Below are 24778 nucleotides of genomic sequence, written 5' to 3' on the forward strand. Positions count from 1 at the left end.
GAAATGTGTTCAGGGCCACTATGTTTGATTTTATAACAGCTGCGGAGGGCTATTTCCAGCACATTTTATTATTTATCCACCATCCTCCATATCTTTTGATCTGAAGGAGGTACCACTCTGACTTCTACAAAGACACATTTTAGGAAAGTCCTTGAAAAAAGGCTGCGGTAGTCATTTAAAAGTAAGCTGCTTTTGATTGTTCTGTGAAATTGAGGTTTGGACACTGAGGAGGAAGTGACAAAGTGGGAGCATAGATTCAGCCTGACAATCATTTTTCACTTCGGCCTTTGTTTGTTTCCACTCTATAGATCAGAAAAATGCACTGAAATGTCTTGAACAATGCACAACACACATGTGTGCTTTTTAGACATTTGATTATCTTTATTTATCTCTCTTTTCCTCATCTGATAATTGATTCTGAGAATATATTTAAAATATCGCTTCACATAACAAAACCCTTTTTGCACATTTTTAGTCACTTTTTTTTGGCCCACTTTCTAATTATTCTCTAAAAATGTGTCTTTGCATAGGTTTGACTACCAGGAGCTACTTCATAACTCTACCTTCTGCCTGGTGCCACGGGGCCGGCGTCTTGGATCTTTCCGCTTCCTGGAGGCCTTGCAGGTACATCAGTCAATTTCGTGTGTATGGATAATGTCTTTAAATATTGTTGGTTTGTCCATGTAGTTTTATACATACTTGTATAAAATATGTCATGAGTCACACCTCCATTCACAACCAGTGGGTAAATGGTTGCTTGAGGTTTAATGCTATTAAGAGGTAAAAGTGTTTACAAATAGAGTGCTGCACAGCTTAGTCTAGCAATCACTTGCCAACTGGTTGGGGAATTGACATTTTTCCCTAGCCTGTATGACTGGTGCGTGGTGGCATTATTTTTTGTATCCAAACTTTTGATCATATTCTCACCTCAGAAAAAAAGATTTCAAACAGTGATGTATATATATATATTTATATACTTTTTTTTTTCAATTTGTGTACTTTAATGCTTGGTTAGGTTTATGCAAGAAAACTATATGATAGATTAGCAGAAAGATCAGTGCTATTTGCATGTTTCACAGCTCAATTTCCTTGGTTAGGGTTAGGATGATGAGTTACCTAAAATTATCTAAAATCTGTCACCAAAATAAAAACAATTCATATCCCTGTTCATGAACAAATAGTTGGTATCTTATGACTATTTCATGTTTGGCATGAGGCCACATTTTCTGTTGTATGAAAAAAAACGAGAAAGTGGCCAAATCATATGAGATGTCTCACAAATAATATGGGAAACACACATCTTAAAAGAAATTGGGATTTTTTTCCTTTGTTTTTTCTAGTTGTTTATACATAATATATTATGCTGTATGTTTTAATAATGGTAACTTAAACAAAAAAATAATCATGAAGAAGAAGTCCTCTTTGGATCCTGGGCTCCTGTCAGAGTCATAAGAGAAAATATCGGATGCATCCCAATAAAAAAGGTTTAATATCTTAAAAAAAGAAAAAGAAAAGGTGGTTGTTTTAATATTTATTGTCTAAAACACCCAGATTTTTAATTAAATTAAATAATTTTCTTCTGGTCATTTCTTTTTTAGAGAAAATAGACCCAAGCATGCACGCTCATCATTCTAAAGTTTTCTCAGAATTACTGGTAAAGTCTTGTCAGTCAGGCTGTAAAGCTTCAGCTCAGAAACTTGACTAATCAAACAGTTTCGTGTCCTCCTACAGCACAGCGTCTTATTACTATTGACAATCTGTCATTTCACTGACACGAAAAGCCTCTTTCTGTTGATACACCGCAGAGAAGCAAAAAAGGGACATTCACACTCATCCTCAGACCGTTTTCATCTTGCATTAGCACGTTGTCGTAATGTTGTTTTGACATTAATCATCTGGCTCTGCCTTGTAGTTGCCCTTGGCAGTCTTGTTTTCCTTGTTCTTCTGTGTTTATTTTATGCTTCTGATTATGCATTCTGTTGTAGACAGAATACACATTTACACGCAGACATAAATGGGCGGTGCATGCTAACCTCAGGAGTTTTTTAGAACTGTCACTCTAAAAACCTTTATGGTGTTTCTGTTTTCCTGGAACATTTTAGACGTTTGACTAGGACTAGGTTGCACAAGCCTAGACACTATAGAGGCAGAAATCAACAAACTAGTGTATAACACCCCCCCCCCCCCCCCCCCCCCAAAAAAAAAAAAAAATAAATAAAAAATTGAATACAATCTTTTGTAACAATCTTTTCACATTCTGTGACCAGCTGCAACTTTTGGTGACCAAATGGTTGCCCAGAACCTGATGATGTTGCACACTCACAATAACTTGTGATCGCAAGGTGATTGAACATGTTGCCTGATAGGGGGTAACGTTTCTGCAAACAGCCACAGTCTGACTTGGACTAATTGCAGTCGTGCTCAGAGAGATTGCTGAAGGTGTGCAAATAATTGCTGTCTAATTTATAAATGGAGACAGATTGCTAACATGTTGCCATCAGTCTAAAGGAGCCTTTGTCAGGAATGAACTACAGAAGACTCAACTGGCTGCCAGCTGGTTGTAATTTTATAGAACAGAAAGCTTGCTAAGCAGAAATGTAAAAATTAAATGAGAACTTTTGATAATAGGAATTTCTGTTTATGTAGGCAACAACAAGTATGTGATTTTTGACAATTTATCAGAGGTAATTCATATATTATCAGAAACAGACTTCAAATTGCCAACTTGAGTAGTTAAAAAATAAATAAAATGCAGTGTATGTTATTGCAATGACCAGCATATCGCAAAATGTAAAAAACTACAATAATATTGTATCAGAACTGAAAATGAATTTTATTTATGCAGTGCCAAAATATTGAAATATTGTGACAATATCATATCGTAGGCTGGCTAGAGATTCCCATTTCTATTATACAACACAGACACTAGTTGACGACCCGCTGGCAATCTCCAGTCACTAAGGAAAAATGTGCATTGCTGGAGGTTGATGGTTGTGAAGTCAGTCACAAAGACTGTACTGTGTTAAAACCCTCAATATTTGCTTTAATTGCTGTCAGCTTCAATAGTTTGCACGGAAAATGCTGACTGTAAACACTCACTAATTAAGTTGTAACTTGAGAAACTTGAGAAAGCTCAAAACAAACCAAAAACTGTTTGCCCTTAGACCAAAGGTGTGTCTGAAAACAGTACATTTCAAAGGTTCAAAAATGTTTCCCTTGAAGATGAACTTTACACAGTTCCAGTTTGTGTTGAACTCTTCACTATTTCACTAAAGCTTAACATATATTTTGTAAAAGTTTGCAGATTTTAAGGTATACATGCATATTTTAATTGTGAGCAAAGTATTTTAAACTATAAATGTTAGTAATTTATTTAATTAGTAATGACACATTTATATGCCTGCTTCTAGACGGGTGCACATAAGACAAATATGACAAACACAACTGACTTCTCTGTAGCTGATTTCTGGTACCATAAATTTCACAGTTTTTAACCAAAAGCAATGAGCAAATCAAGGCTGAATTTTACAGTATCAAAGCCAGCAGGTTTAGCTGAAAGAAGATGTGTCTAAAAAATGTTCTCATTGCTTTTATTTAAACTTTCATTTAAATGCATCCCAATTATTTTAATGGCCTTTTCAGCATGTCCGATGTGTTTGGTAGAGGTGAGAAAATAAACCTCTGCAATGGTTTAATAATCATCAACATTCAGAGGACAGTAGAGGAGAGGACTGACTAACAGAGAGACATGTAAGAGGATGACAGTGGGGAAAAAAGACAAGATGAGAAAAGAGAACGTCATCTCACAAAGCCAGACTAATCAAAGCAGTGAGAATTTGCATCGACAGGTCACCCGTAATGCACTCGGCATTTTGTGAATCTCCTTTAATCTCTCGGTTTCACTTGATTGAGAATCCAGTCAAACTTGAACTTTAAATGAAAATACCAAACATACTGAAATTTGTTCGTTCTTTGCAGACACTGCGTCGCTACTTAACAACCACACATGAAGAGTTCATTTGCAAAAAACACATTTGTTCATTTTTGGAAATTTTCATCAGTGAAACTGCAGTTGGCCTTTTTGATTTAGTAAAAATAATTCACCAACATAGAGGTAACTTACCAAATTACAAAATTTTTCTATTCAAAAGTGTTCCATTTAAAGTCATGAGCAAAATTAGTATTTCTTCTAAGTGAAATGAAACGGTTCTAAAAACTGCAATAAAAATTAAAGCTGTACTGTCACTAGTAGTCGGTGTCCTATAGTACTAGACACAGCCACCTCAGTCTTTGACAGAGTGTGGGAGGAATCAGCCTGCAGTCCCATCTCTAAGTATATTGTTTGGTTGTGACGCCCTCTTTGTTGTACACTAGTGAAAGAAATGGCTCACCTTACTTGAAGAACTTGATATGAGCAGTCTCAGAAGGTTTCTGTCCATTAAAAAACAAGAAAAAAGTTCCTGGTACACCAGAGAAGGAATATATTCAAGCAGTGTGCTTAAGTGCTGCATGTCAGATGTGCATAGATGACAAGCATTTGCTAAAGAAATTATTTGAGAGAAGGAAAGCACTCCCATGGTGGACAAGACAAGCATAACAAAGAGACACTAAATGCCTCCTTTGCTGCTATGATTTCCAGGAATCATAGAGCTACAGCATGATTCCTGGAAGGATGTCACACAGGACAGCTCCGCTGAGTGTACATTGATCAACTCTGGCATGGTCGTCTACAGAGTGAATCATGTGGAGGGGCAACAGCTGGCCTGAGCAGCCGCTCTTTGCACACACATCATGTAATGGTCGCCTTTGCCAGCAAAGGGAAAATATAATGCAGTGTGTCTTTAACTCAATAACAGACAGCAACAATATTTTTGCTATGTTGTGTGAGTTTCAAATTTCCTATTGTTTTATTTTAGATTTTTTCTTGTTTTATAACCTAAAAGCAATTTAATGCAATGTAATGGACCTTTTTGAAAATATAGGCTCTTTAAATAAGCCGGCCAGACTTAAATGTACATTCATGCAACATTTTACCATGTAAACTTGAAGTGCTTCTTCTACCTCACATCAATTGCCAATTTAGAGCCACTCATTAGACCTAGCAAGCACGATTTTGGACTAGGAGAGGAAGCTGTAGAACCTCGAGAAAAACCTACACAGGCACAGACACCAAACAAAAAGATTAAGATCAGGAACCTTCTTGCTGTTAAGCAACAGTGCTAAACATCGCCTTATACCTGACTACTTTTGGAGGAATTTGTTTTTAGCTTGTTAAGCCCCTTAACAAGCAAAAACACATGCTTAAAGCCAGTGGCGGTCCTAGCCTGTTTGGCGCCCCGGGCGAACACTCCCTCTGGCGCCCCCCCCCCACCCAAACACACACACACACACACACACACACACACACACACACACACACACACACACACATAAAACATATTAAGGATTGTACATTAACATTACTGAATTTCACCAGAGAAACAAACACACACATATGAAGAGAGAGAGAGTATGCATAGTATGCAAACAGCAACCAAACAGCCATCATAATTCGTCATACAATGAGAACAGGACAAATCAACTATTGACAATGACTAATTAATATTAAAATCTGTAACATAATGTATTGTTTGGAGTTTAGTCTGTTACTGTTACTACTTTTACCATTTCTTCTTGGAGCAACTGTAACCCACATAATTTCCTTAGGGATTAATAAAGTATTCTGATTCTGATTGTTTCAGGATGACCTGCCATTATCCAATGACACATCTGCTTATCTGTATCTTTTGCTCATTTCTCCTCTTCTTTTCTATTTTTTTCTAAACTGAGGACCTGATGGCTTTGAACTTTTCTTGTCCATCTTCCATTGGTTTTAATTTTGCACTCCAGTATGAACACCCACCCCCCAACCCGAGGATCACCACAACATAACCTAACAGACCTACACCTTAGTTCACAGATTCACTTTGTCTAAGGTGTATTTCTGGGATTTCACACAACCCAGGATTCAAATCATGAATCCATAATGGGCTTGGATTTACAACATTATGAATGAAATGTGCTCTATTTGGAAGCAGCAGGGCTCTCCTCCCCTTTCGTTGTGTGTGAGACTTTAAATCATCAAACTGTAAATTATAAATTTTAAATTGTTATGGATCCCTTTACCCCTGGTCCTAAAGTGTATATTTATTTTCTTACTCTTCTTATATTTATTGTTTGTTTACTTGCACTGCTGTAACTGGAGCCTCGTCGTCTCGTCTCTCTATATACTGGACTGTAGCGGAGATGACAAGTTTACTTTGACTTCAGCAGCGAGCAGGCGCACCGAGGGCTCTCGCGCTCACTTTTCGCGTATAGAATTTTGACAAATTATAAGTCTGTATCATGATGTCTGGTGTTTTCATGTTTGTTGGTTTGTTTTTATTTTGTTTTATTTTGTGAGTTGGTTATTAGATGCCGCTCCAGCCAGCCAGAGAATCCCCCGCCGCCCCTCTCCTCCCTGTGTAGCAAGCAGCAGGTGCACCTCGCAAACGGAGGGCGCCCTTACTCCCAGCAAATGGGCGATAGAAAACCGATCGGTGCCTATGTCATTCCCAATATGCGCTGGCATGACGGCAGCATGTGTACGAGCAACTTTGTTTTCTTTTGCCGATGCCCGTGATGCCGCCCCCCACCACGATGCCGCCCCGGGCAACCGCCCGTGTCGCCCGTATCAAAAACCGCTACTGCTTAAAGCATTAAAACCGGTAGCTAACCAGGTTTGTGTCTAAACTTAACAGACAACTTAGCAAAGAACTAATTTTAAATTGTATCGTTAGGCCTTTTTATACTAGCAAGAAAAAGAAAATAAAAACAGAAAAGATCTGATGCAGGACCCGAGAGATGCATCCAGCCCTTCAGTTGGTCCATCTACTGCTCACTGAAGCCACATCAGAAATGTCTCAGTGGAAGGTTGGCTGTCAAGAAGCTAGTCTTAAGGAAGGGAAACAGGGGGGAAAGGCTGAGGTATGACAAACTACATGAGAACTGGACTGAAAATCATATCAGTGACAAAAAGTATTGTGGAGTGATTGAAATGTGAAATTTGTGGTTCAAATCATCAGGGAACAGGTAAAGCAGTGTCTACAGCTATCTATAAAATGTGCTGGAGGCTCTGCATTTCAGCCACTGGTGTTGGGGATCTTGCTAAAATTAATGAAATTATGATGACAAAAAAGTATGTCTGGAAACAGTGATCCCAAGCATCTAAAGGCATCTAAAGAGCCTAGACCTGCTTTCTAGAACTGCTTTCTAACATGTGAAGCAAGGTTGTTCAAGCTGTTATAATAATCTTAGCAGAGAATATAAAAAAACAACACCACAAGCCTTTAAATGATGCATAAAATATGTGAAATGAAACAAATTAGCCAGAAAATAGAGTATCTTCCATTTAAACACAGTTTAATAATGCAGAGGAGTGCACAATCAACTCTCATCGATTAAACACGAATGATGAACCGTTTTGAGAATGACTAACTGCTCCAGCGAACGTCATGGGAGGTCCTTCGTTCCATCTAGTTGTAAAATTTCTTTTCTTTCTGCTGAAGTTGTATAATTTTACAACTTCCACAATTTTGAACAACTGTTACAAAGCAATTTCCCTTTGGGGATTAATAAAGTTATTCTTATTCATAAAATGAATTTAGAGCAACGCACAGAGCTCCTGTGGGAAATGAAATCAGCTCCCTATGAATCAAGTCACACAAATGAACCCTCTAAATATTGAGGCATACAGCAAAAATAAATAAATACAGTTTATTTTGTCCTTAATCTTTTTGGCAACTCCATTTGTTTCTGGAAGACTTATTTGGAACGTGTTGAAAGTGTCTCATTAAAGGGAAGCTACCAAAGAAGATAAATCCCTTACAAAAAAAAAGACCAAAGCTGATCCATCCCAGTGCTCTACTTTAAAATTCTGCTTACACTTTATGCATCACTGTGATTTTTCTCCTTCACTTTATCTATTAAATCTTGTAAACAGTTTCAAGTTAATGTTTTCTTTAGCCTTTATTTAACCTCTTTCTTATAGGGAGGACAGCCCTGCTGAGGTGAACAACTAGACAAGTTCACAATCACAACCAAAAACTTTAAAGTGAATTAATGCCACACCCCCTGTTGGCTCAGCTGATATCCTTCTACAAATCCAATTTGCAAATGTCTTTAAGAGTGTGTTATTTAAGCTACGCTAGGAGTCCCATGGTTGCCCACAAAGTTAATGACAGTAAATTTCTGACAAGTGTATTTTCCACTTCAGCTCAAAATAGAATGGCCTCTGCTTGTAGTGCCTCTTTCTTCGTGTTTGTTTTTAATTTTTCATTTGTATTTCCTCACAGGCTGCCTGTATTCCAGTTATTCTAAGTAATGGCTGGGAGCTTCCCTTCTCTGAAGTAATTGACTGGAGGAAAGCCGCCATCATTGGCGATGAGAGGCTGCTATTACAGGTACTGTAAAACAGTGGAAAATTAAATGATGGGGAAATGAAATTAGGATAGATCCTTCAGCAGATGTATGAGTTTTCCAGCAATAGTATGAACAGATGAAGAAGAAAAAAAAATATATATATATATATATATATTTTTTTTTTTTTTTTTTTTTTTTTTACATATATATATATATGTAAATGGATCGAGGTTAGCAAAAGCCACCACCATGTAACCTGGATAAAGAGGACAAACTTTCCTTGCACTTTACACCAACAAAAGATAAACTGTGCCCTTTCAGCATCGGCTAATTCAGTGTCTGGATGGTGAAATGCCACCATCTTCCCAGTTATAATTGTCCTCTCTGGCTCAAAATCCCCATGGGAACCCATAAGAATCCAGCTGGGGCTGATTCAAACTTAGAAGCACAATGCATAGATCAGAAATGTGTGGAAACAGATTTGTGGCCCTGAAGTAGAATAGGCTGGCTTTGCCAAACAAAGCTGCCATATGAGTTTAATCAGCTTGATTTCAGTTTAGGCACTTTTATGCAAATCATGTATTCAGTTTGAGAAGCCTGGGAGAAACTGACAAAATGTGTAATATTTCCTCAATACACTCCTGCCTCTCTGAAAAGCTTAGCTCCAAGTGGGCACACAGTCATGTCAAAAACTAAATAGATCCTAAGTATGCACTTAATATTCCTCAAAGATCAAGTGTTTGTTTGTGATTCTGTTTATCAAATAGCCTTTTTAATGACTTGCTACCTGTGACTTGTAGAATAGATTTTAGGATTTTATTGCTTATTTTAAAGCCTTAAACTGACTTATTCTTGCCTGCATCTGCAGCCTCCTACAATCCCATACCAGTGGCCTACTAATGGGTATTCATTAAGAACTTGTTAGCAAAGGTAACCTGCTATTGCTTCCTGCTCCGACAGCTGTGGAAGGTCCTGCCTCTGAGAGGCCTCTGATTAATCCCTTCTTTACACTAAACTTCATGGAAAAAAGCTGTTTTCTTATGGAGTATATTTTCTCTAAATTATTTAAAAGGACTGTCATTTCACTCACAATTCACAGGCATGGATGACATAGCTCTAAGTATAAAGTGAAATGCTATCATTTTAAATGAATTTAATTTGACTGTGAGCTTTTGAATATAAAACCAAGGCTCTATCCCTTTTCTTAGTAACTAATCCAATTAGGTTCACACAGAGGCTGGAGCCGGTAAATGTGGCAACACCCTGAACACGTTGTCCTATTTACACCTACAGCTCATTTAGGATCTGCAGTTGACCTGCTGTAAGTATGCCAACATATATGTCTTTGGACTGTGGAAGAAAGCCATCAAAAAGCAAGAGAAGCGCAAGGAGAACGTGCAAGCTCCACACAGGACTGATCAGCCAGTTTAAACCCCAAAACGTCTTGCTATGAGATCTCAGTGCTAACCACTGCACCATCATGCCGCCTCCAAAATGAATCATTTTTGCTTCAAAGAATTTCTCCAGAGAAGTCCAAATAGAAATATAATGTGGAAATAAAGCATCTGACACTTGGTGTCTGTGTCATCAAATGGTGATTGTCATGTTATAGATGTGAAAAAGTGTTGATAAAAGTGTGACCTGTCAGCACATCACCGATATGTACCAAGTTTAAAAATCTAATTGCAATCATGTGGCTTTTTAAAAATCATATGTTTTATGACAGCGGTGAGATTCACAGACACTCACACCTACACTCTGAACTATTTTTATCTAAAATAGATGATTCGACTATTGGATCACCTTCTGTTCTCTTTCATTACAGCGGTGGGTAGAGCTTGTGATATTTACTTTACTGTAATAACTCTGTGTTACCATGTGTTGCCTCAGTGACCGGTACCACCACCTGGACAGCAAGTCCAGAAGTAAGCGTGTGTAAGCTTTTTGCTTTTAATTAGTGTGTTTGTGGTTCTTTGTTAGCCTTCTATTAGCTTTTTTTTCCTATGTGAAACACTCAATAGCTGACAGGCCATCTTAAAAAAATGTTCCTTTTAGATAAAACATACCAGGCTTTTTTCCTTATTAAGCATTACTGAGACTCACAATAGTGCACTAATCTTGTCAGATGTTTTGTTATTTATTTGCTTAAAACAAAACCATCTTGCAAAAGCGTGCTAATTGTTGGTTAAGATAATGTGTGAAGTGAGAGATTTGTTTTGACATAGCCTCCGACACTGAGGGTGTTCACATTCATTACCGATCCAAACAAAGCAAACATTTTTCCATTAATTTCCCTTGCTTTAATGCAGACATGTAAGGAAATGACAGGGGCAGGTATAAACACAGCTAATTCCAAGGCTTTCAGGATAATACATGAAATGCGTGAGTGATGAACCACAGTGGCATATAAAGGGACGCTCACATACATGTCACTTCAGAACAAGCATCATGCAACCTGAGGCACATTTAAACATTTCAAACTGGTGAAGGTTGGATTGTTTCCCTTCATTGTTCACCAGATCGGTGGTTCTTGTTGTTTTGCTGCCACGCTAAGCACAGAATCAAAGGTAGGAAGGGAAGAGACTGAATCAGTGACAATAAGACACACGACTCCCTCAGATCAGTCTGTGCCAATACTTTGGAGCACTCTGTAAAGTGACTGATGCTGACACAAAGATCTCACTAGCAGAATAGGTTGAGTGAATGGAAAGATAGACAAAATAAGATATTTGTTCAATAGTAATTGCAAAGATTTGATTATAAGGATTGATTTTAATACTTGGATGCAGTAAGTGGCTTCCCAAAGTGTTTTCTTCATTTGTACTGACTTTGCTGACTTATAGTAATGCCTCCACCATGTTTGACAGATGATGTTTGCTTCAGATCCTGAGCCGTTCCTCTCATTTTTCATACTTTTCTCTTCTCATGATTCTGATACAAGTAAACCTTGGTTTCATCTATCTAATGATTATTTATTTATTTGTTGGTAAATCAGATTAGTTATCAGATTTTTGCACTTTGTTGTAAACCATCTCTTTACAAGGCATCTCTTGTTTGTAGACCTTTACAATTATCAACCTTTTTTCTTTCAAACTATTCTGTCATCATGCACTTTAGTTGTTTTCTGTGAGCTTGCGGGCCTTTTGGTGTCACTGAGCTTCACTGCATTCATTCTTCTTAAGAATGTCATACATGGTCGACTTAACCAATCTTACATATTTTGCAATCTCTCTTATAGGTTTATTTTGTTTTTTCAGGCAAATAGTTGCCCCCTTTATTTATGTCAGTTTCTCCTTATATTGAAAGATCCAGTGCAAATATGTCACTCAGAAACAAAACTACAAAAACCTAACTGTATACATCATGGTGGTTCAAAAACCACCTTTCTTTTCCAGAATATCATCTATGTCATCCAAATTCCTGATAAAAGACAGGAACTCATTTTTTAGATGAAATAAAGTCATCTGCATATTTCCTGTCAGTTTTAAATAAACACCAGTTGAGCAGTTTAATATAATGTGACATAAATAAACATTAATTAATTAATTTAAAAGGATACAGCAATACAGGCTGTTTCTGCTTTTCATTAAACACACATTTATAGATGTTGAGGACACCTTGAAGGCGTTTCATTTCTTTCTTTCAGCACTGAGGCAGTCGGCAGAGTGGCAAGAATAAAATCATTTTCTGGAAAGTAGATATCAGAAATGATTCTTTAGCCTCAGGCTCTGTGGTTTATTCAACGGTCAGCTTAACACCTTTAAGAAGCATTAAAACATCCAGAATTTATTTATTTAATTTTCTGGTCCAGATGACAACATCTATAAAGAAGGCTATAATCAGTGAAATATTTAACCAGAATATATTTTAGTTTTTGGTTGGTAAACAAATTCTGTATGCTTGCCCTGATTGGTTTTTCCCTTTTTTCTTTTTTATTTTTTTGTTCACTAGAAACTACCTACACACGTGCATGCGCGTGTACACACACAAACACACACACACACGCACACACAGGAACTCACGCAACACTGAAGCTGTAACACCTGCTGAGAGTTGAATCTCATTACTTTCAATTACATCACTGAGCACGGCAATACCTGGCTGTTTAATATGTAGAGTTTCTGTTCTCTCCATGGAGAGGGGAAATACACAACACACACACACACACACAAAACGCCCCCCTGCTGAGAAACATAAACACTATTAGAGTCAATCGAGGGAAAGAGAATGGGGCTGATTTGATTGGTGTTGTTTATATTCCACCTCAGAGAGCTGAACAATTAAAGCTTGTGCTGCTGTAGGCAGATCCCAGTGACGTCAACACCGGCACAACCGCTTTTCCTGAGTTCATGATTAATGTGGGGTTTTCAGATCACACAAATGTGAAATAAATATCTTTTAAAAGTAAATGAAAAAGCAATTATAATATAATTTTGTTATAAAGTGGATAAGCAACAGAGCCGCTCTGTACTGTGAGTGCTTTTTTTGGTTTTTACCCATAATTATCAACACTCTGCCACATAATCTGTGACTCTTTCATTTTTGATGCAATTTTGTCATCACTCTGTGGGCCAGATTTACTAATGCTCTGTCCAAGCATTAAAAAAAATACTTGTGTTATCTGTATTTACTGTAGAGGCACAGTGGTAAGCATGGACACAGCTATTTTTGCAGCTGGCCTTGCATACAGCATGTATTTGCAGATCCTTCGATTTCAGAGAGCAAAATTATGGGAGGAAAGCATTTAAATGAATCATACAAAAATTATTTACTAAGGGTTGTAGCAGGCAGTTGACTGCAAACCGCTACTATCAATGCAGTCTTGTGAGTGCAGCCTCACACTAATTCACCCTGCTTGGTAAATCTGTCACTACCCAAAATATTTTCAGGGCTGTCAGAGATGAAATCCAGTCTTGTTTATTTATTATTCTTGTGTGAAAAGAGCGAAGCATAAAAAAATAGATAAATAAAAATGCAAGCAGCATCACTGTAGTCATATGACATAAAAGCAATTTAATAAGACCAGTTTGAAAAATATGAATATGGGTTTGAAGGCTAATTGGACAGCCCAGCAATGCAAAGTTTCAAAGGCAAACAATTGCAACTTTTGTTACAAAGTAAATTGAATATATAATTTTTAGCAAAACAAAGCATGCAAAAATCTATAGTACAGTAAACCAAAGAAACAGGCAAAAATTAAACCTGTCTAAATCCAAACAATAAATGAAAAGAAATGGATGAAAACTCAAAAGTATTAGTATAATATAGAATGTACACTTTTACTTTTTCAATTCATTCAATTATATTATCTTTTAGAGTTGTGTTTTTGCTTGTCAGCCCTACAGTTAGTTTTTTTGCCAACACCCACTGTATCAGCACTCCTGTCAATGCAGTGGTCTCATTTAAATGAATGAAGGGATCATTTCCCCTTGAAGCAGAGGGGATGAAGATATTATTGGACACATAATGCATGTGGAAATTGGTATATTTCAGTGACAAATATCAGTTGAAGACATTCCAGACAGCATGACTGTCAGTCGGAGTCGCCTCATTAGGCTTCACAGATCACTGTAAGATGAGAGCTCCCTGGTCAGAGCATGAGCAATAGAGCCAAGTGGCTTGGGACTCTTTAAATAAAAATCCTCAACACCCTCATGGAAAATGACCAGTGTTTCGGGAAAACTGATTATCACCATCACTCATTATTTCTTCAGATTATAGTAGCCTTTTCATTGGCCAAGTCTAACCAGTTGGCACTCTAATGTTTATTGATGGGAGATTTCTTGTCACTGGGGCCGAAACACCAAACAGTTCTTGGGCTTCAAATACGCCCCCATCTCTTAAGGGCCAATGAGGGTCTTTAGAAACACTGGCTGGAATATTCCCTTGACTGTTTTATTGCCAAGCTCAATGGAGCATATATGGTTATGTCTGATCTCATCTTGTAGGTACTTTGTTGTTTTCCAAGCTGGACATCAAGAGAACATCCTGCACTATCTCCCTGGCGTATCCGGTTGTTTAGCTCCCAAGTCAGGATCATGGTGTTCCTTAATTTTAAGCTTTCACTGTCTCTCCCTAAAGGTGCCACTCAGGCAATTCACAAGCCAGCTGCTCATGTTTTGTATGTTAGTGTGTGCTGGGACCAGTGAGATCATGGGCTGTTCTTGTGGGTCTTAGCTATCAGCAGCGGTTGCTGGCCCTTGGCTTTTTCATTCCCCTTCATTTCTGTTCCAGGAAAAAATAAATTAACAATGATCAATAAGTTGTTGAGGTAATGTAACATCTATGATAAGTTGACTGTTTTGTGTAATTCCAAACTAAACCTTAAATATCTTTTAGCTTTGGAGAGCTCATCAAACTCATCTATATAAAAAGTATATATATATATATATATATATATATATATATATACATTCTTGTCTTTATGTCAGTGGCTTCTATCTCCTCCTTTGGCCAGCCTATTAGGTGTTGATGGCCCGGATCTTGTTCTTACTGTTCAGCTGACTCCTCAGGACCTGCCTGACCCTCTGCAGGTACTTGGTGGTTGCAGCTTTCCTAGCGGCCTCTTCATGGTTCCCATTCGCCTGCGGGATCCCCAGGTACTTGTAACTGTCCTCTATGTCTGCAATGTTGCCTTCTGGTAGCTCGATCCCCTCAGTTCTGACTACCTTCCCTCTCTTTGCTACCATCCGACTACACTTCTCCAGCCCGAATGACATCCCAATGTCATTGCTGTATAGCCTGGTAGTGTGTATCAGTGAATCGATGTCTCGTTCACTCTTGGCATACAGCTTGATGTCATCCATGTACAGGAGGTGGCTGACAACTGCTCCGTTCCGTAGTCGGTATCCGTTGCCAGTCTTGTTAATGATCTCACTGAGGGGGTTCAGGCCTATGCAGAACAGCAGTGGGGACAGAGCATCTCCTTGGTAGATCCCGCACTTGATGGTGACTTGTGCTATGGGCTTGGAGTTGGCCTCTAGTGTTGTACGCCACATCCCCACTGAGTTCCTGATGAAGGCTCTTAGGGTCCTGTTGATCTTGTACAATTTTAGGCATTCCAGTATCCAGCTGTGGGGCATTGAGTCATAGGCCTTCTTGTAATCAATCCAGGCAGTGCACAGGTTGGTCAGTCTGGTCTTGCAGTCTCGGCTGACTGTCCTGTCTACCAGTAGCTGGTGTTTTGCGCCTCTGGTATTCTTGCCAATCCCTTTCTGTGCCCCGCTCATGTATTGACCCATGTGCCTGTTCATCTTAGCCGATGTGATGTCTGACAGGAGCTTCCATGTAGTACTGAGGCAGGTTATTGGTCGGTAGTTGGATGGGACCGGTCCCTTCTTGGGGTCCTTGGGGATCAGGACCGTCCGACCTTCGGTTAGCCATTCCGGGTGTCTCTCGTTAACTAGCAGCTGGTTCATTTGTGCTGCCAGACACTCATGGAGTGCAGTCAGCTTCTTCAGCCAGTAGGCGTGAACCATGTCGGGGCCTGGTGCTGTCCAACTCTTCATACTAGAGGCCCTTGCTTGGATGTCTGCCACCATGATGGTTACTGGACCCTGTTCAGGGAGGTTGCTATGGTCTGCCCTCAGATCCACTAGCCACTGAGCATTGCCATTATGGGTTGCGTCCTTACCAAAGCTCCTTACCATGCATGGAGGGTTTCACCCCAAGTCCAGCACCCTGAGGCTGTACGCTAAGCGGAAGGAAGGGGGCCGGGGACTGGTGAGTGTCAGCACCACAGTCCAGGATGAGACAATGAACATCCAAGAATACATTGGGAAGATGGCCCCAACTGACCGAGTGCTCAGTGAATACCTCAGGCAGCAGAAACCCAAGATAGAGGAGGGAGACGAGGAACCATCATGGAAGGACAGGCCCCTGCACGGTATGTACCACCGGCAGATAGAGGAGGTGGCTGATACCCAGAAATCCTACCAGTGGCTGGACAAAGCTGGACTGAAAGACAGCACAGAGGCACTAATCATGGCAGCACAAGAACAAGCTCTGAGTACAAGATCCATAGAGGCTGGGGTCTATCACACCAGGCAAGACCCCAGGTGCAGGCTGTGTAAAGATGCCCCTGAGACAATCCAGCACATAAAAGCAGGGTGCAAGATGCTAGCAGGCAGGGCATACATGGAACGCCATAACCAAGTGGCCGGCATAGTATACAGAAACATCTGTGCCGAGTATGGCCTGGAAGTTCCGAGGTCAAAATGGGAGACGCCCCCAAGGGTGGTGGAGAATGACCGGGCTAAGATCCTGTGGGACTTCCAGATACAGACGGACAAAATGGTGGTGGCTAACCAACCGGACATAGTGGTGGTAGACAAACAGAAGAAGACGGCCGTAGTGATTGATGTAGCGGTTCCGAATGACAGTAACATCAGAAAGAAGGAACACGAGAAGCTGGAGAAATACCAAGGGCTCAGAGAAGAGCTCGAGAGGATGTGGAGGGTGAAGGTCCCCGTGGTAATCGGAGCACTAGGTGCGGTGACTCCCAAGCTAGGCGAGTGGTTCCAGCAGATCCCTGGAACAACATCGGAGATCTCTGTCCAGAAGAGCGCAGTCCTGGGAACAGCTAAGATACTGCGCAGGACCCTCAAGCTCCCAGGCCTCTGGTAGAGGACCCGAGCTTGAAGGATAAACCGCCCGCAGGGGCGAGCTGGGTGTTTTTTTTTTATATTCCAAGCATACACTTAGATGAATTAACTCTCAGGTGCATACAGAACTGGAGCTGAATAGCAGGTGGTTTAGTTGAAACACCATCAGTGGAGGTAAGTACAAAGTAAGATGTGGTGGAAGAGTCTTGAGGGGAAAATCTCCCTTAATCTTTTCTGCATGTCCACAAATTATTTATGCTTCCTCCACCCTATTTGCCTTCCGCCGATTCTCATCCTTCACTCAGCTTTGTTTAAAAATCTAGCGTAATATAATCTGTCTCACTGTCATCTTGATCTTCTTTGTCTATTTTTTCCACAGGTTCCCTCCATTACCCGGTCCGTGGGCCATGACAGGATCTTGGCTCTCCGCCAGCAAACTCAGTTCCTCTGGGACGCCTACTTCTCCTCCATAGCCAAAATAGTCTTAACAACTCTTGAGGTAAGCTTGCAAAACATTGTTTTAATGGGAGTTGTGGATTTATTTTCATCAGGAGAGTTGCATTTAGTCAGTCAAACTGCTATAGCTTGTTCTGTACTATACATTGCCGCTGGCTATGCATCACCTCCCAAAGACAAACTTTTGAAAGATTTCTTTCTCCAGTTGTCAGTATTTTTTTTTTTTTTATCCAAAGAAGGTTAGCTGAATGTGCCCTCTCTTTTGCAGTACTTTTTCTGCTCCATATTCATACATTTCCACTCAGAAGCAGCTCGGCAATGCAGTGTTCAAACACTCAGTGAAGGTATATCAAAGTTACCGGGGGTGATTTGGCACGCTCAAAGTTTGTTTTGAGATCAGGGTTACAGTTTGACTTTTTGTTGTTGTTTTTTCTTCATAAAACTGTGTTTTTCCGCAATAAATCCTTAGCATCATATGAGAAAGCTGCTGATACACCACTGGCATATAACATTTTTATATAGAACTGTCTTATCCTTTTTTCAACTCTCAGAGCTACTGCCCCTCTTTCCCTTTGATTTGGCACCAGCTGACACGAGTTGCTAAAACCTTTTACAGCTAGTACTTAATGTTCATTGTCTTCACTGTCATCAGACTTGTGACAGTTACATATATTTAGCAGGAGTCCTTCTGTATCTAATGGTAGTCTAGATTGTGTGTGACTTATCAGTTCTAATCAGTGACAAACAGAAAAGTAAACCTCATGGAGAAAACCTCTTGCTATGTGTGAAAAGTGCTCATAAAATCTCTGGTGGACTATTCAGCAAGGTTAACCTAGAAAACGTTACATCTAATATGGAGTTCAGGTTTTATTTTAACCTAACCTGACAATCTTTGAGAAAAGAAAAGAAATATTGAAGATGGAAACCAGCATTTTGTTGCCTGAAATTAAAACATAGGCGTCGTGAAGTGCCGGTTGTGAAGCACCAAGTGTGAAGGAGGACCATGCTGTCTGGCAGCCTTCAGGTTTAAGAGGCTGCAGTATGTGAGTGGGCGTTCATGCCTGCTCTCAAGGCTAGAAACCCACAGGCTGGCTCATTAAATGACCTAACCAGCTGATGTACAGAAAATGAGCCTGTGTCATTGCCATGTACCACAAAAGCCATCCTAGTCTTCCTTTTTTTCTTTTTTTTTAAAGAAATTCATTTCCTTACAGCCTCGATTCAGACCTCAGGGACCATTTGCGCTTTGTATCATCTCTGAACACAGACACGGAGGATAATAATCCTTTTTATCACCAACATCAGCAGAAGAATCATAGGTATCATTACATAAACATCAGTATGATTGCTATGATCTTTCTAAAGCCCACAGTTTCTTTTAATTTATCACGTCCACCATGAATACTAATATCATAATTATCACAATTATCATCATAGCGATAACATAAATACTATTATTACAATCATTACACCAATAAAGAAAGACTAACTTTTTCGACTTAATTTTTTTAATGTGTGTAAAAATATTATTACTAGGTGAGGACTGTGGTTGTTGTGTAGGCCAGTTTGTTGTCTGATTTAATTGCTGAAGTTACACTGAATGCAAGTTTAAAGGTGGAATCTCCATTCTTTTTCACAAAGTAAGTTTGAAGCACAGGTATACAGGTAGATCTTTTTGCACATATTTAGGCTTTATTAAGACTAAGAAAATTGGCTTTATCATTCTTATTGATTTTATATCTTACCTCTTTGAATTTGTACAAATAGAAAGAAAGTTTAACAGACTGAAAAGCCATTAATTTTTAATGCTGGCACAGTTATTTTCTGTTATTAGTCATAAAATAATGACACCCTTTTTAATTCTATAGCCCAGTTGATTGCTTTGATTGCACAAATGAGCAATCAAGGTATCAACTTTCAAAACTTTCAAAATATGAAGCACGCCTAACCATCCCTGAAGGGTTTCAAACAGCTACTATACTTAAAAATACAACCTTTTTATTTTCCTAATTATTTTCCAACTTTTGCTTTCAGAATTTGCCTCCTGTTATGTGTATAATTTTCTACTCCATATGCATATGTAAAGCAGAAAAATGATACAGTGAACTGAAAGTACGGCATATGCAATTGAAATTAAAGATCTCATGCCTGTAATAACGTCACACATTTGTCTGTTTGAGCCAATTTAATGCTGTGTATATTAAAATGTTTGCATCAATGCCATCTATCAAACACCAGGAATAAGGACCCATCTTTTATAGAATGACTGATAATTTCACCACCAAGCCCTACAACTATAATTTATGTTTGCCTTCATGTTTACCTTAATAATACAAAGTATCCTCAAATTGCAGCATTTTTTTTTTTGAGCACAAACAAGACCTTGGTAATTCCACCAAATGCCCAGTGCTGGCAGGGTATGAAATTAGACAGGAGACCGCTGACAGCTGTATACTGTTGGCCAGATGTGCTAAAAAGTCAGAGCCAGCATGCCACCAGGCTAAACGGGTGAAATGAAGCGTGGCTGATAACCGTAGTGTCCCACATACTGCGAGCCTGACAGTTGGTGTAAGGAGGTGGGTGTGTAGGCATATGTGTGTGTGTGTGTGGCTATTAAGAGCTGGATGTAAGTGTCAATTCCCCACTCCCTGTTTCCTCCACTGTTTTGATCTAAATGCAAAGAAATATGATTAAAAAGTTTGTTTGTTTTTTAATTAAAAATGTGTTTTTTAAGTTTCACAATAAGTCAAAACTACTTGGGTATATCTCTACTTTGAATGGTTTATAGTCCATTATTAGTCATGCAAAAAAATTAAAATATGCATGTAAAAGTCAAAAATATAGACAGCTCATATGCCATTTATGTCCTAAAACCGAAATGAAATTCAAAGATTTTGGATGTCACTATATAATTTGCAAAAATAAATAAATAAAATTTTTAGTGGCAAACAACCAATCGGCTAGAATCAACAGCTCCATTACTCTTGCATTACATCCTGTAGGGCCAGCCCGGGGACACAATCAAACACCTTCTCCCAGTCAATAGATTAGATGTTATGGGTCTAACATTAGTATTAGCAGTATTGTTAAATGTTGATCAAATTTATGGTATGAAAAATGATTTTTTAGTTCCAAGTAAATTAAAACATCACATGTTTAAAAAAGTCTTTCTGGCAGACCTGAGCTGAATTATTTGCCCCAACTAGTGGATACTGAAGAGAAAGTGAAAAAAGCAGAGAAGAAGAAAACATAAGTACAGTTGTGGCCTAAAGCTGTCCTCAGAAGGGACGAGTTTTTGCTCAGTCCCAAAAGCTTCCTTACTTTCTAGTAAACCAGATTTACACAATCACCCCTCTGCCACAGAGTCAGAAGCCCTCTGATCCTCATCACTGTACAGACTTCAGGTATTTTCAGTGTTTCATACTTTGCACTGCTGCAGTTCATACAGTAATATATGTTACACTGACAAAATACAATCTCACAAGCTAGTCATATAATGAGTTAATAAAATGTGCAATAAACAGTTTAACCAGCTGATTTCCTCATTAAAACATCAGTCATAGTACTAATAAAGCTCGTGAGTATGTTTTGCTCATACTTGATAAATTACTTTTACTTATGGTGTTGTTACTCTTCTTTAATATTATTTTAGAGTTATTACATGTATTTATACTATGGTAACTGCCTTCTGGAAGATTTGGCTCACTGTCACAACATTCAACCAGCTCACCCAACCTCCGGTAACAAGACAGATGGATCGTATTAGCTAACTCACTAATGGACTGCTCATGTTGGGATTGAGTTGCTCCACAGGATGAAGTGTCTTGGGTCTGTTCTGCAAAGATGTTCCTCTCTTTGAGACCTCCCAAAGCACCAAACATAAGCATTTTTAGTTTCAAATATTAGTACATGTCTGTTGTTAGGTGGTGGAGTTAAGGGGGCAATTTCAGGCAATAGATTTTTCAGTTTGACTGAAAAAAAAAAAAACAAGAAAGAAGAAAATTATTGGTTATTATAGTCTCATCTTTTCTTTCTGCTCTCTTCCTGATAAGTTATACTTTATGTTCACTCTAGCACCCTGTTTTTACCCCTCTGTTTTTTTATATCCATTGTTTTAAATATATTTTTTATGGTGTTCATTTACAATTCAGCTTGTTTCCATGATCTTTTTCTTCCTTTTCTTCACATCTCCTCCTTTCTGCTTTACCTCTCTGCTTCATCCAGATCATCCAGGACCGCGTGGACTCCCTTATATCCAGAAACCGTTTGTTGTGGAATTCCCTACCTGGTGGTCTGTATGCACTCCCTCAGTACTCAACTGACGCTGCCCAGTTTCCTTTTTACTATGCTCTACTGGGTGAGTACATCAGCTTTCCGTAAGAGTAATTTCAGTGTAGCACAGATGGTATAGGTTGTTGTTTTATGACTTAGCTGCAGCACAGGCGAATAACTGGAATGCAGTGTACTTGCCTATAAGAAAATGATCACTTAGATTTGCCATGTTGGAGAAATAAGCAGGTAAGGATCACAGCAACTTTGATGAGGGCTATGCACTGTTCCTGACCTGTGTGGTTTCCTCAAAACAAGAAGGGTTGTGGGGTGTTTCTGCTCAGTAGTGATGAGTACCTTTTGTCAGAGGAGGCACAAAACATGAACCACAGTGTGGTGCATGTGCTGGGGAAAAGTCAGGTTTGCTGCAGATCCAGCTTGCGAGTTACAGGATTTAAAGAAATACCCTTGAATGTCTCAAGGTGCCTAAAGGAGTGAAACTTCAGAAATTTTTATAAGTTTATTGCATGCCACTTCCTGTGACACAGAGCTAATAAACTCAAGCTTGATACTTATATGATAATTACTGAATCTGGGCTGTGATGCATGGCCGCAATTTTTCTGTTATTTGTTTTCATTAAGTGTTCTCCTTGGCACAATCATATTAACAGCTGGAGGATACATCATGCAAACAACGATTACGCGGCCACAACTAAACTACATTTTCTTCTTTGTTGGAATCCAAAACATTTCCCTTTCTTTCAGGGAAATATCAGAATTGTCACTGACAGCCAGGAAGGCTCAACAGATGCTGTCAGTATCATAAAGTCTGTCCTGTCTTGATCAGTGACAGAGAAGTGTCTGTGACAATTCCTGTGTTTTTCTGAAAGTTTTCACCTCTGAACACAATGACCATATCAGTGAGTAAAAAAATTGTAAAATGAGGATGTGTTTGCCAACTAATTTTAAATCCAGTCAACTTAAACTTCATTGGCTGCCTAAACTGTGCAAGAAACTGCTGTCTATAGAGCCTAAAACAGTGAATGTACAAGCAGCATGACTTATGACAGGTCAGATAAGTGGTTAACAACGGCAGCTGTAATAAAAATCTGCAATATTGTTTTTAAAATATATACGTAAATTTTGCAAGACTCCTGTTGGGGCATAGTTCAGAAACTTGAAGCTGCAGGGAAAGAAATAAGGCTTCTATATGTGCATGTTTATGTGGGTGTGCAGACCAGAGAGATTCTCAGTAGTCTGAGGCTGTAACTCAGATCGATGTTTGTCTTTCTCTGAGGAATTGTGGACACAAGGGTTAGAAGGAAGAGAGAAGAGAACCAAAGACGGAGTTTTGTTTACACCTCTGCAGTAAATCACTATTTTTGCTGCCGCCATCACCAGCGCTGCTGCTGGGGGAATAACTTTTCGTCAGCGCCGTGTATACGACGGTCTCACTCTGATACCTTCCCATAAGTTTTGATGGCAAAGCTGTTGCAACTTGGGCCTGATAGTTTAAAAAAGTTTGGCTTAATGTCAATACATAGCGGCCTCAGGACAAGTAAGACATCGCGATCAGATGCCTCAAGTTACAGTTTTATTTTAGTGTGTGAAAAGGAGTCCAGTCATCTGTGCTCTGCAGCTTCTTCAAATTATATAAACAAAACAAAGTTGTGTTAATATTCTAGAAATTGATGTATCAGAGCAATACTGTTCCAATATATAGCATCTATTTTATAGCTCGTTTGACATTTGTAGTTTTCTTAATGGTATTGAGTTTCAGATAGACTTGCAGGACATGTCAGTATAAGAGTGTGACTAAAGATGGGAGAAAACTTGACGTATGCTGATTTTCTGTCTTTTAAATTATACATATAGTTGAAATCAGCAAATGCTTTGTCAAAGCCAGTTAGTCCCAGTGTACTAGATGAGAACTGAGTTGCAAAGCTGCTCTCAAGACACCACTAAGGTACTGGTTGTGTAAAACTCCTGGCTCAAGGCTCTGATTTTTCCAAGTAACGCTAGACCATAGTGTATTTAGGACTATTTGCTTAAGAAAATTTTTGTTTAAGAACTTTAAAACATCTTTGACAGACCAATACAGTTAACACTGCTCAGGCTGTGTTTCAAGAAGTTTAAGATATGTGTGCTCACTTTTGGACTATGTGGGTGGCAAGGTGTCAGTATCAGATTTTGACCTTGCTATCAGTGTTGCGCAGATTGGTCGCACAGCTGCCATGCATGCCATTTTAAGAGCATTTAGTCCAATGTTCAGTGCAATGCCTCTTTACTAGACTAAAAGCTCTGTCAAATTCTTGTCACAGTCATAACAGTAGATTTCTGCTTCTGCGTTAAATCCATATTGTAGGTACAATGTAAACATAAACGCTTCTGATATCCTAAGCTATTACCTTGCTAGAACTGCAGTAATGCTGATGCAACCCGCAAGAACTAAGACTGGCCATTAAGTACCATTGTTTCCTCCTATGCATCTCTGGCCACTTCTTCTTCTGTTTCCATTTCTTTAATCAACTTAATCAACTTGGCATCATTGACGAAATCCCAGTATAGACGTGCACTTTATTGCAATAGTTAAAAAGAGAATTTCACCATTTTTTTCAAAAGTCTTGGACTTAAAAAGACAACAAAAGCACATCAAGGATGCTAGTCTGCCTAAATGAATTATGCATATACTGTACCTACACTTCTCAATTTTAAATTTCATGTTTAATATTAAATCATGAAATAATATTATTATTGGGTGTAAAATCTTGCATTGTGTGAGAGCTGAGTTGTGTACATGTTAATTTTAATTTTCTTCTACTCCACTGCAATCGGGAAATATAAAATATTTAGGTATTAATGTTTCTCCCAAGCTTGCAGATCTAACTAAATTAAACCATATCCCACTTTTAAAGAAAGTAGAAGGTGATCTGGCTAGGTGGAAATGTCTACCCATATCACTCATGGGAAGGGTTGCCGCTATAAAAATGATGGTAGTACCAAAAATAAAT

General features: G+C 38.9%; 1 protein-coding gene across 1 annotated transcript in view; it reads left to right on the plus strand.

Moving 5' to 3' along the window:
• Positions 1 to 24778, plus strand: part of LOC134643190 (exostosin-1) — a 312370-nt gene that overhangs the window by 245266 nt on the left and 42326 nt on the right. The window contains exons 3-6 of the mRNA XM_063495458.1: positions 531 to 624; positions 8373 to 8480; positions 17422 to 17541; positions 21723 to 21855. Coding sequence (XP_063351528.1) covers positions 531 to 624; positions 8373 to 8480; positions 17422 to 17541; positions 21723 to 21855 — 455 coding nt within the window. The remainder of the gene's footprint in view (positions 1 to 530; positions 625 to 8372; positions 8481 to 17421; positions 17542 to 21722; positions 21856 to 24778) is intronic.

Source organism: Pelmatolapia mariae, linkage group LG15, assembly GCF_036321145.2.
Source record: "Pelmatolapia mariae isolate MD_Pm_ZW linkage group LG15, Pm_UMD_F_2, whole genome shotgun sequence".
Classification (NCBI taxonomy): domain Eukaryota; kingdom Metazoa; phylum Chordata; class Actinopteri; order Cichliformes; family Cichlidae; genus Pelmatolapia; species Pelmatolapia mariae.